Raw genomic sequence first — 12,829 nt, 5'->3', positions numbered from 1 at the left:
CCCTTTTTTCAAATTTGGCGTTTCTTTAAAAAACATTCACTGATTTAGCAGCTAAAGATGCAGATATTTAATGTAGCAGTTGTTGGAGAGCAAAAAAAGAAAGAGATAATTGGAGCTTCAAGAATCAGCGTGTTAAACCAACACATCAGTTGTCGTGTGTTGACGCTTGGGCAGTGGTGCTACGCTGCCAACGATGATGCTCGAGGCTCCCCTGTATCAATCCCCTTTGGACCGTGTCCTTGATGGCGTGTCAGTTTTCACTCTCTGCATGTATCGTGTCTTTTCACAGGGAACTTACGTCTCCTCAACGAATTACGTTTAGGCAAAAAAAACACTCAGCTAGGCTCTAATTGGTCAAATCAATTATTGTTGTTTTAAAAGTGTTCTACTCTGAAAAAAAAAATGAATATCAGGTTAATGCTGCCTGGTTAGTGGTAGACCACCTTGAGGCGCTGTGCTAATTCTACTGATGAGCTTAAAAAGTTTGAGGAGAAGAAAATTACTGTATGAGAACTTTTCCCGATTTTTAAGTCCTACTTTAGGGGAGAGTACACTGCTCAGCCTACAAACCAGACTAGCTGGTGCTTAGTATTTCATCCTCTCATATCCAGCAGCAACACACCAACGCCACCACCACCCATATGGTGTTTACCTGAGTGCTACCTTCTGTCTGAACACATATAAGATGGAACAGAAATAAATGACTTTGTATTTACTTCGTAAAAAGACATTTTAGCAAAATTGTCTTTTTATTGACAATACAATAATTTATCCCACACAGCAGTTCAGCTGTTAAAGATTCGGTGTGTACACTTAAAGCCCATGTTGCAATTTGAAGTTATTGGACAGACCAAAGAAGCCTCGAGCCTATCGACTGGTCTCAGTCCTCCGATTACCTCAGCAACACAAATCCTAGAGTATATGCTCCTGTCCACAGAGCCAGATATGTGACCCCCTTGATGTAAACTGGTAACATCAATTATGGAGCAATTGGGTAAAACGCCTGTATTCCTCGGCCCCAGAGAGAAGACTTTCTCCCACCCCTGACAACACCACACAGGGATGTGTACAGATAATACCCGTCTTACGCCAACCAACATCTCTGTGGAGCAGTAAACTAACCTCCCATTTCAGAGGTGAGCTGTGTGTTTAATTATCTCGAGTTGTGTCGTTGTTACTCACCAATTATCACCTGTGGTGGTTTCCCGAAAAATAGGATTTTATAAGTGGGAGAAAACTATTTAAATACTTACTGCCTGGTGCTGGGGAACAACTGTAACAGCATTTCTCCAAATGAATTGGTCACATCAGGTTACAGTTAGGCTTATCTCACATCATCAGTTACCTGACAAACAGGCAACATGATCTTGTGCAGGCTAAAATATGCAGTCACAACAACAGAAACACTTATTAAACACAGGTAGCCCACATAGCAACCCACTCCCTCTTATTGTTGCCATGTACAGTCCAGTTAACACTCTTCATAGGAGAACACACACACACATTTTAGGAATAAGCAGGCATGCAGGCTCTTGTTGGGTGCTACATAAAATAACAAATGATTACCCTGATTGTTGTAGATCAATCTCCAAAAGAATCTGTTAATAAAACATAGTTTCATTATTCTAAAACCACGTTGACTCTTGTGCTTTAACACTAACGCAGTTCTCTCTAGACCCAAGTGGAATCGTCACCATCTCATAAAGATAAAGGCATGATTTGTTTTCCCAGTGTAAGATGTTCCTCTTTAGTTCTTATTTGATGTTGCTCTCCGTAGACCCGGACAGCGGCATTTACAACGCCACAACGAGCCTGGAGGCCAATGACAAACCTCATCTTAATGATGTTTACATAGAAGTGTCTGAATGATGTATTCAATACCACTGACTCGTGACAAAAACGCCATTCCAGCGTGATGTAACAGCGGCTGTGAAAGGAATCACGCAATAATAGCCACCATTGATCACACACATTACCATTTAGGCTTCGATACATCCAAGCGCAGCTCAGGATGGCTTTACGCGGCTTATAGATATGTTGCCTTTTACTTGGTGGTTAACAGGGTATTACATTTCCTGTTCCTCCTGATCTTCGCTCACACGTCCGTGACGGCCACCATGGGCCCGACATGTGAAACCCAACCGGCTGTGTGGTTCAGTGACAGGGAGGCGACTGCAGAGACAGTAACTGTAGCTGCTGCTCTACCTGGGGACACGCACCAGGAACTCATTACGGCTCATCACTCGTTTTTGTTGGTAGCAACCAAAGGACGTGGCGTGCTGCTAGGCAACATCACGACTAACCTATTGGTTCAGTGTTGATGATGCATTGATAGATGATGATTCGTGTCCATGGTAATTAGGAGAGGAGGGGGATAAGGCTGATGTGCAAAGTCTTTAATCATTAACTCTGACTTAGTGATGCAAATGTTATCTGTTGTCCAGCAGCAGATTGGGTTTACAAAGACATCTTCATGATTTCACGAATGTTCTTCCTAGAATGATAACATGTTAAATGCCAACACTTCCACAAATCAGTTTTGCCCTTTCACACGTACATCAGGTCTGTTGCTGAGGCGCAGACAACATGTTATGTTTATGGACATAAAGAATAGATCTATGGGACCATGATAATACCAGACAGGGTTGGACAACAATATATGTTTTGCAATTGGCTAAATGCTGGTTGTTTTTTGAGGGAGATTTTTGTCATTTTATTTTGCGTCTGCCTCCACAGAGCGAGCGAGAAACCGAATTGGCAGGGAGGGACAGACTAAAACATACCATGATTTAGGAGAATGAAGAGTAGAAACTAACTTCAGGAATATCTATAGTTCCCTGCCCTGTGCTCATCCTGCTTGAGGGACACACTATCAATATTTCACACCGCATTGACCTGAAAGTGAAAGGTGAGACAGAAGGGATTACATTACATTACATGTCATTTAGCTGACGCTTTTATCCAAAGCGACTTACAATAAGTGCATTCAACCAAGAGTACAAACTCAGTAATAAAACAACAATAATCCAGAGAGTAACATTTCTTCAAGAAAGTCAAACTACAAAAGTACCATAAGTAATACCATAAGTAATACCACAGGTAAGTGCCATTTAAGTGCCACTGAAGTGCTAATCTGTTTTTTAATCCAGATATAGTCGGAAAAGATGTGTTTTTAGTTTCCGGCGGAAGATGTAGAGACTTCCTGCTGTCCTGATGTCAGTGGGGAGCTGGTTCCACAAATGAGGAGCCAGGACAGCAAACAGTCTGGTTTTTGTCGAGTGATGGAGTCACTCATCGATTGGTTGTTGCCGAGCGGAGTGAACGTGCTGTGGTGTAAGGTTTGACCATATCCTGGATGTAGACGGGGCCCGAGATGATGAACTCTGGAGTACATCCCCCACCATTCTTCTCGATGTTACCGCATTCTCTTTACGAGCGGGATTACAGAACGTTTTCAAGAAGTAATGACATCCAAAGGCCACATACAGCGAGGCACATTGGAATCCAATGATGCCTCTCTGGCAGCGAAAGAGAGCCGGCTGGTGGAGAGGCGTAATTATATGCAGTGTGCGTTGACTGAAAACAGGCAAGATGCTATTCAGCGGCAGCGCTGGCAGGAAGTCACCATGTGGGCACCGCCTTGAAGGTAGACAGTTCGTCTACCCCGGGTTTGATGACTGGGGCTGCACCATTATGGCCAAAAGAATTGTTTCAATCCCGATTATTCATCAGGATTATTCATTGCTTTCTCGTTGAAACAAACGGAGCGCCGCTTTCACGTCCACGTTGTTCTACATTCTTTCGGTCTGCGCCCTGCGTGGGCTGTGCTCTGACAACAGTAACGGCAGCTCACGTCTCATGACTGGAATCGGGAAGGACTCAGCCAGAACTTTGCGGAAGTGATGTCCCAGCGCTACAACACGTCTTTGGGTTTAATTAAAGGCATTTACTGTTGTTTCTATTTCTATTGTAATTGAATAAGAACCATTTTCTTAAAGATTTGGTGTGTTTCTTATCCTGAGGGATTAATATATATATATATATACACTACCGTTCAAATTTTGGGATCACCCAGACAATTTCGTGTTTTCCATGAAAACTCACACTTTTATTTATCAAATGAGTTGCAAAATGTATAGAAAATATAGTCAAGACATTGACAAGGTTAGAAATAATGATTTGTATTTGAAGTATTAATTTTTTTCTTCAAACTTTGCTTTCGTCAAAGAATGCTCCTTTTGCAGCAATTACAGCATTGCAGACCTTTGGCATTCTAGCTGTTAATTTGTTGAGGTAATCTGTTGAAATGTCACCCACGCTTCCTGAAGCACCTGCCACAAGTTGGATTGGCTTGATGGGCACTTCTTGCGGACCATACGGTCAAGCTGCTCCCACAACAGCTCAATGGGGTTGAGATCTGGTGACTGTGCTGGCCACTCCATTACAGACAGCATACCAGCTGCCTGCTTCTTCCCTAAATAGTTCTTGCACAATGTGGAGGTGTGCTTTGGGTCATTGTCCTGTTGGAGGAGGAAATTGGCTCCAATCAAGCGCTGCCCACAGGGTATGGCATGGCGTTGCAAAATGGAGTGATAGCCTTCCTTATTTAAAATCCCTTTTACCTGGTACAAATCTCCCACTTTACCAGCACCAAAGCAGCCCCAGACCATCACATTACCTCAACCATGCTTGACAGATGGTGTCAGGCACTCTTCCAGCATCTTTTCACCTGTTCTGCGTCTCACAAATGTTCTTCTGTGTGATCCAAACACCTCAAACTTGGATTCATCTGTCCATAACACCTTTTCCAATCTTCCTCTGTCCAATGCCTGTGTTCTTTTGCCCATACCAATCTTTTCTTTGTATTGGCCAGTCTCAGATATGGCTTTTTCTTTGCCACTCTGCCTAGAAGGCCAGCATCCCAGAGTCGCCTCTTCACTGTCGACGTTGACACTGGCGTTTTGCGGGTACCATTTAAAGAAGCTGCCAGTTGAGGACCTGTGAGGCGTCTATTTCTCAAACTAGAGACTCTAATGTACTTGTCTTCTTGCTGAGTTGTGCACCGGGGCCTCCCACTTCTCTTTCTGCTCTGGTTAGAGCCCGTTTGTGCTGTTCTCTGAAGGGAGTAGTACACACCGCTGTAGGATGCAAGTGACTTTTTTCCCGCATGGAATAGCCGGCATTCTAAGGACAAGAATAGACTGGCGAGTTTCACATGAAAGTTCTTTTTCTGGCCATTTTGAGAGTCTTATCGAACCCACAGAATGACATGCTGCAAGATAATCAACCAAAGGAAGGCCAGTTTTATAGCTTCTCTCATCAGCAAAACAGTTTTCAGCTGCGCTAACATAATTGCACAAGGTTTTCAGGGTTTTCTAATCATCCATTAGTCTTCTAAGATTAAATGTACCATTAGAACACTGGAGTGATAGTTACCACATTAACAATGTATTTTTCACTTCAATGCATTTTAACCATAAATATTGCGATTCATTCTCGATTAATTGTACAGTCATGTGATTGACTGAAGATCAAATCATATGAGAGACACTGCCACACACTCGATACCACCGGCCCCTGAGGCATATGCTTATGTCTCTGCATAGCAACCACTTCAGGCTTGACCACCTCTATGTGCTCTCATACACACAAAGACAGAGGAGATATTTCAAAGTGGTAGCTGTTGGTCTGCATGCTGTATTAAATATCCATTGCCTCTATGACCGGGGGCATATCCCATGACATCACTGTGATCCGATCCCATTCTAGAAAGTTAAGAAACGTTACTTTGTTATATAGCATCTCAGTCTCTGCTTTGTCTTTCGATACAGAAATCCAATTGACAACGGGCGGCGTAAAACAATCCATCCAATCATCCGGTGCGGCCTCAGACACTGGCCCACTTTGAGTGCATTCGCAAGGACATAGGAGTGTAGCACCCACGTACTCCAGTCTAGACCAACTCAACAGACACTGTTCTGATGTGCTCTGATGCCGAGGAGGAAACATTGGAGGAATATTAATCGGCTCCTTTGGAGACATGCAAACAGCACATAACAAGAACAGGAGTTCTCCAGCAGCTGCATTCCCAAAGACAAGTACGGGGGAAGTGGAAATATGATTCTAATGCTTTCTTTAATTTTGGTTCCTTTTTCTCAGGTCTGGAAAAAGAAGAAGCAGCGGATGCAATCAAATGCTTTCTGTCAATGGCTGTGGGTCACCAGAGCAGCGCCAGGTCCCCGTGTATGTAGTAATCAATACATTTGACTTGTGTGTGAACAATGTAATGGATTAAACAGGCCTGCTGAACGGACATCATTCTACAGAGAAAAGTGTTCTGGAAATGTTAACAAGAAAGTACTGACAAAAGAACAAAGTAATATAATCTTTTTAACGGACATTAATGAGGTTTTAAAATGTATCTGGTGTGGATGCAACAGTTTGGAAAAGAACATACGCTCATAACCTTTACCTCCCAATGTACAGCACATCTCGTTGAAATACCTGCCGGTCTATTTATGGAAGTTGTACCGACGGACTGATTCTCAGTGTATAAACACATATGAAACATGGGACTCTAAAGTGTTTGACAACAATATGATTTTGTGTTCCATTATCTTGATTTGGTTTCAACCTTTTTTGTTGATATTTATAGCAACCATACTTCCAAATATGATAGATTAGGCTAAGATTAGGCATGTACATGATATTTCAATTATATTAACTGATACTGTTTTTGAATCTTTTTCTTTGAGAAGCATGTAGTGAGTTTCTAACTCATGCACCGACGTATGTATTTTAATTTGTAGTTACTTTTTCTAAGTCTTACCTTTCAGGGTTTTTCCTGCATAGAGAAAATTTGGGCGCGCGCCTAAGCCGTTTTCCCGAGCGCCTAAGGCAAAAAAAAGTCTGCGATGGAAAAAAACAAACTGTGTTCATCACGTGCATGTCAGCGAATATGTTCTCAATAGTATGTTTCAAGTAGGCTACAGCCGAACCCTCGTTCTGTTTTGATTAATAGTAATCGAGTTGATAAGCGTGTCTTCTTGTCTGATCAATACGCAACTGTGAGGTGCGCGAATGGACAGAGCGGCCAGCTGCTGATCACTCAACAGCCCGACGTGCACGAATACACCTGGACTATATAGGGATGCACTGATCCATATCGGCCGATATTCCCATTATCGGTTTTGATCGGCGTTCTCAAACGGCCGATCAAAACGGCCGATCAGATGACGTAAAATCTGCGAGAACTATCAGACGTTTCAATCGCCGCCCACCGCAACGGAGACGATGCGCCCTGCGAGGGCCGCAGAGTGAGAGGTCCACGAGGGGATCCTCACCACCGAGCGGCGTCCCCGTCCCCCGAGTTGAATCACTGGGTCAACTCAGCCGACTCTCACATGTCTGTCCCTATAGACTGATGTTCACGGTAAACGCATTCGATCGGGAGCGCGCGAGGGTTTTGATAAAGTTAGCGGAAGGATTTATGTGACAACATCCGGTTTTGCAAAGTTAGCGGAAAGAACCACGTGAAACAACATCCGTTTATCAAAATAAGATGTCGACAAAAATCATACACGAACATATAAAAGTAAACAATGAACTGATTTTGTATTTTTAGAGATCGTTTCTGAGATTTAGCTTAAAATATGCTAACATTAAAACATTTTTACTGTACCAAGGAAGAGTTTATAAAAATAAGTCAGACTTTTGTATGTTAAAAAAAGTCCTGTATATAAATTTCCCCAAGAGTTCCAGGAAATGAATAATGCAGATGTGTTCCATACATATCTGAAATCCCCTATAATAGCAATCAAACAATTTTAATGTATCAATGAGGACATTTTTCAAAGTAAAAGTCCTAAATGTTTAAAGAAATTACCGATTTCTTTAATGTTTGAGGTACTGATTTCAGTGATCGGTACCAAAAAACCTGATCGGTGCATCTCTAATTGTCAATCTATTAGCTTATCTATTTTAGCAAAATGATTTCCTCAAGCATTGCCTCCATTATTTATGGAAGAAAAAAAAATAGATGTCTGCTAATTACGGTGACATGGCAATACAGACCGTGCACATTTTTTTTTGGGGAGCACCGAAGACCCATTTTGACCCAGGAAAAACCCTGCCTTTAAACAAACACCAAACTTTTAGAACGTCAGTCACTTGCAACTAAACAAGATTCTTTATTTTCACTTCAAGTTAATTTTTTGACAAGCCATTCATCGGAACTGTATGACAAGTAAACAGCCTGAGGATAAGTTTATTCCTTCGCTGCTAAAAGAATATCCTGCTTGATCAACATAAATCAATTTTGTAAATGTAAAAAAATAATTTGAAAGTCCTCATTTTATGTAGATCCATCAAAACTAGTATTTTACAGTAATTTAAAGCTGTATTTCTGAAAGTGTTGCCTGAGTACATACATTTTCTAACCACCACAACCTCACTGATTGTGGTTGAACGGGTTAGCCTGAGGTGATCCACAAACCTGAGCTTCGTTGACTTTTGAAAGGGCCAGTAACACTCATGTTGTTACTCATGGCTTACTTCCCATGGCTCCTCCCACTTCGCCATTCTATTGGGACAAATTAAATAAAAAAGATCACGTTTGTGTCGTGGGTGTTCCCAAGAAGATCGGCTGGGATACATCTTGTAAGCAACAAATGCAGATCAACTTCATTCAAAGAAACAACCTTTCATTTTTATTTGAAATATTACAGATTAAATTAGAACGGGCACTCGGTAGAGCGCATACCTTCGCATATCACAAGATTGGGCATTGAATTATGAACATTTTGGCATTAGTTGCATGCCAATTGGATAGAAATTGACCGCACTATGGTAAAAAGAAGATCTTGACCTTTTCATGACCTTGACCTTTGACCCGATCGATCCCAAAATCTAATCAAATGGTCCCCGGATAATAACCAATCATCCCACCAAATTTCATGCAATTCGGTTTAATACTTTTTTAGTTATGCGAGTAACACACATACAAATAAATAAATACACGGTGATCAAAACATAACCTTCCGCATTTTCAATGCGAAGGTAATGATGATACATTCACATCCATCCATCCATATACTTCGGCTTCTCCGGGGCCGGGTCAACAGGCGTTGGAGGGAATTCCAGACGCCCTTCTCCCCAGAAACACGTTCCAGCTCTTCCTGGGGAACCAGCGTGTTTTGTTTGCTCGCGTGTTAGCACTGCTGATGCTCTACCGAACCGCCTGTCCCTCTCACGCTTCATTTTACCTTCACCGGTGAACAAGACCCAGATATACTTGAACTCCCTGGCCAGGGGCATTGACTCCCAACCTCCAGGGTGCATTCCACCATTTTCCGGTAGAGAAGCATGGCCTCGGACTTGGAGGTACTCCCCTCAGGTTTGTTTTGGTATTAGCATACACTGTTAAGCAAGACCATTCACAAAGTTTATGGTCAGTACAAACACCGCCAGTCTGCACACAGAAAGTAGGAAAGTTGCCGCTGCTCGTGTCCCGCATGAAACCAAAAGTAGACATCGACTCGATGTCTGTTATGCTACTTTGTTTTACACAAAGTTGTTATGCGTGTCATGTCACGTTATGGAAGAAAGTCCGTTAAGGGCGGTTGTCTCACATTTCGTTGTTACATTATTATTTCGACACAAACCGTAATCATTTCTGCCGACAGGATTCGGAGAGGTCAGAGGTCTTATGCCGAATACTGGTTACACTTATAATACCACAATAGAATCATCTCAGAATTGAACTGGTATTACTGTATTGTAATGTGTATGAGGTGTTTGACCTTGACCCTAAAGAGAAGAGATTGAAGCTTCCTCTGCCTGCGGTCTTAGTCTTTAACTAATTGGATCTATCCTGAGGCTTTAATTAGAACTATCAGCTGGTCCAAAACAAAAGAGGCTGTAGGAACAGGCTTAACTCAATAGGTTCACAAATACATCCACACATAATTTCCCTCTCACCCTCATATATATATATATATATATAAATAATATGTTAATGTAATATAACACCGGCATCCTAACTATAACTCCATAAATTATGGAGTGGCCATTGGCATTGTTTATCTTCTGTATGATGGTAGAGAGGAGGAGCAGGACTACTTATGTTGTAAAAACATTATGATGTTGTTTGTGCGCTGTCTGTCACCACTGGGAGCATCGAGCTACACTCAAAAAAATGATTCAAGCCCTTCTTAGAGGTGACACATTTCAATATTGTTTGATACATTTAAATAAATCAATTACAAAAATAGAAATTTATATTTAATGGGTGTAACACAAAATGTATGAATACTTTCATTTATTAGATTTATTTAGGTTAGATGGTGTGCATATCAACTCAAAATAAATGTGTTTCATTGAGGACTACCCTTTGCGCATGCGCCAGCTGAAAATCAGTTGTTTACATGAGGTGAAGACATTTTCAGGGCTGTACGGTGGTGTAGTGCCTAGCAGTGTCGCCTCACAGCCAGAGGGCCATGGGTTCAATTCCCAGTCGGGGCGTGTGGAGTTTGCATATTTTTTTGCATATTTTTTTAGTTCGTTAGTTTATATTTTGAGTTGGACAAACACAAATTAATTTAATTTAATGAATATCATTATTTTATTTTAGATGTATTTGATACAAATGAGTTGGACTAACTTAATTACATTGTATTGCACTGATGTGCTAAATTTGAGTTGGAGTTGCATATAATTATTGGATGGAAAACCTGCCAACAATTTAATTGAGTTAATCCAATGAGTCATTTCTTTGAGTGTAGACACACAGGGACTGAGATGTATTCCATGACCCAACACCACTGCTTATTGACAGTAATGCCACAAAGTCCCCGACACCTCTGAAAGACACCCGCAGACCTGAAGACGGTTGTTTCCACACAGAGAACCACGAGGTCCACGTGCCACCATATCAACACAATACCCCATACGAAGACAACATACCAACATAGGCCACTTTCTTCCCCCACAGTGAGCGCTTGGTTCATCGCCGTTAGTTAATAAAGATAAATCGATACATTGATTGCTGCAATCAATGTATCGATTTATCTTTATTAACGAGGAGGGGGAACCACACACCGCACAGCACCGCGCGTAGGGGAACCCCGCAACTTCCCTCCTGACATGGAGGCGCTCGCTCCTGAGCCCTCACCATCCGAACACTTCACAGCAGCTTTCAATGGGAGATATGGGTCTTCTTCACAGGGGCGCGAGAAGGAGGATGAGGTAATCAAAAGTGAGCACAGCTGCGCGTGTCGATCCTTTATTCTCACCCCCAGTGACGTATTTGGGACCAAAGAACGGGCTCCAGAGGCAATACGGTACCTGCTGGGGATAACACAGCCAGCTGCGAGCATAAAGCGAAACACTGCCCTGTGTCAGTAAACACCAAACGGCACAATGCGCGTGTAATACAACGACTCAGTTCCCAAACACCCAGCCACATGTATAGGGGGTTTCTTACCGTAAAAGGCATTTCGCGTTATCTGGCCACCCATTGCTTTAATTCCCGCAGAGTCCGCCTATCGCCGGTGTGGATGGTTCAGGCGCTGTCGCTCGCGCAGCCCGCCGCTCGTGACATGATGCACGCTCGCGTCCAAAGGCAGCCTATTGCTTCTTCTCCTTCGCGAAGAGATGCAGACGCTGACCCACTCCCTCTTTCTTGTGAGCGGCAGCGACAACATCCGCGAAGGCGACTCCCCCCCCTCCATTCAATCCACTGAGCGCTCTCTCCGCCTCCGGTCCCCGCTCACTCTCTCCGTGTCATTTACATAAAAGGTGGAGACTGTCTGAGCGCGTTTTAACGCTGCCAGTGCCGCGCGCAGCTCTGTGGAGCGCGAGGTGGGCGTGGCGACCGGTCGAAACAAACAAAGTGTAGGGCTGTGTAAAGATGTATTGACCTGTATTACATGTATTAATGCATGAACAAATATGTAGTGTCTAGTTCCCACGTAGGACATTGTTGTTAAACAATATATAAATACAAGGAGATACAAGCATCGACCCAACATGAATCCAGAACCTCAGTGGTCACATTCTTTGCTCTCAGCACTCACGCTTTCACCTTCAATACTTTGTTGTGTGCCTCAGGCCCCTGGCAGACAGAGCCGGTGACCCCTCAGGAGTCAGGCCTCTGACTTGAGCTGTCATCACGTATCCCCGGTGACCTCACAGCCCTCAATCTCAGCCACCTCTGGGTTTACTCATGGGCACTGTGGAAGGACACGCTGGGTGAGGAACTTTATATGTAAGAATTAATTCACAAAAGAATACCGTCTAAAAGTCATTTTTTAAAATCTTCTATCCATGTTATGGTGTTTCACCCAATGTGAGAGGCTCAACTCTCTTGTTATCTGGCTTAACGGACCTGAACAACAGCAATCACACTCGGCGGTTGATGCTGGTTATCAAATGATTGCATTCACATGACAGAGGGTGGTGTTTGGATAGGATAGGATATTACTTTATTCATCCTCAGGGGGACATTTAGTGAAGCAGCAGCATGTGACCAATCACAAACATGGACAATTATACTGTCAGCAAACTGTATTATTGGTAGAAGTCAAAACAGTCAAACAAATAGTGAGGATGAAAGTAACACAGCTGCAGATGCCAAATACCGGAAGGACTGCCGGCAAGAAATCACCAACTGTAAAGAAAATAAATGAAGAGTAAATCAATAGACTGATAATATCACTATAAGTTTTCATTGGTCAGTAGGCGGTGCCTCTACACTTATCTGTTATCTTCAACACAGCTAATTATTTTATTGTAATGCCTTTATTTACTATTGGGTTATTTTCTATATGAA

At 42.6% G+C, this 12,829-nt stretch overlaps 1 protein-coding gene across 5 annotated transcripts in view; it reads right to left on the bottom strand.

Moving 5' to 3' along the window:
• neurl1aa (neuralized E3 ubiquitin protein ligase 1Aa) overlaps window positions 1-11,704 on the bottom strand; it is a 130,186-nt gene extending 118,482 nt beyond the window's left edge. For 4 of the 5 annotated variants that reach the window (XM_056409410.1, XM_056409409.1, XM_056409411.1 and 1 more), the window contains exons 1-2: window positions 11,483-11,704; window positions 8,495-8,581 (exon numbers count right to left, since the gene is read on the bottom strand). In XM_056409410.1, coding sequence (XP_056265385.1) covers window positions 8,495-8,546 — 52 coding nt within the window. In that variant the 5' untranslated portion in view covers window positions 8,547-8,581; window positions 11,483-11,704. The remainder of the gene's footprint in view (window positions 1-8,494; window positions 8,582-11,482) is intronic. The other variant, XM_056409408.1, reaches the window with a different exon arrangement.
• Window positions 11,705-12,829: the final 1,125 nt, after the last annotated feature.

This window comes from Pseudoliparis swirei, chromosome 24, assembly GCF_029220125.1.
Source record: "Pseudoliparis swirei isolate HS2019 ecotype Mariana Trench chromosome 24, NWPU_hadal_v1, whole genome shotgun sequence".
NCBI classification, from domain to species: domain Eukaryota; kingdom Metazoa; phylum Chordata; class Actinopteri; order Perciformes; family Liparidae; genus Pseudoliparis; species Pseudoliparis swirei.
This window is presented reverse-complemented; position numbering and strand designations above follow the sequence as displayed.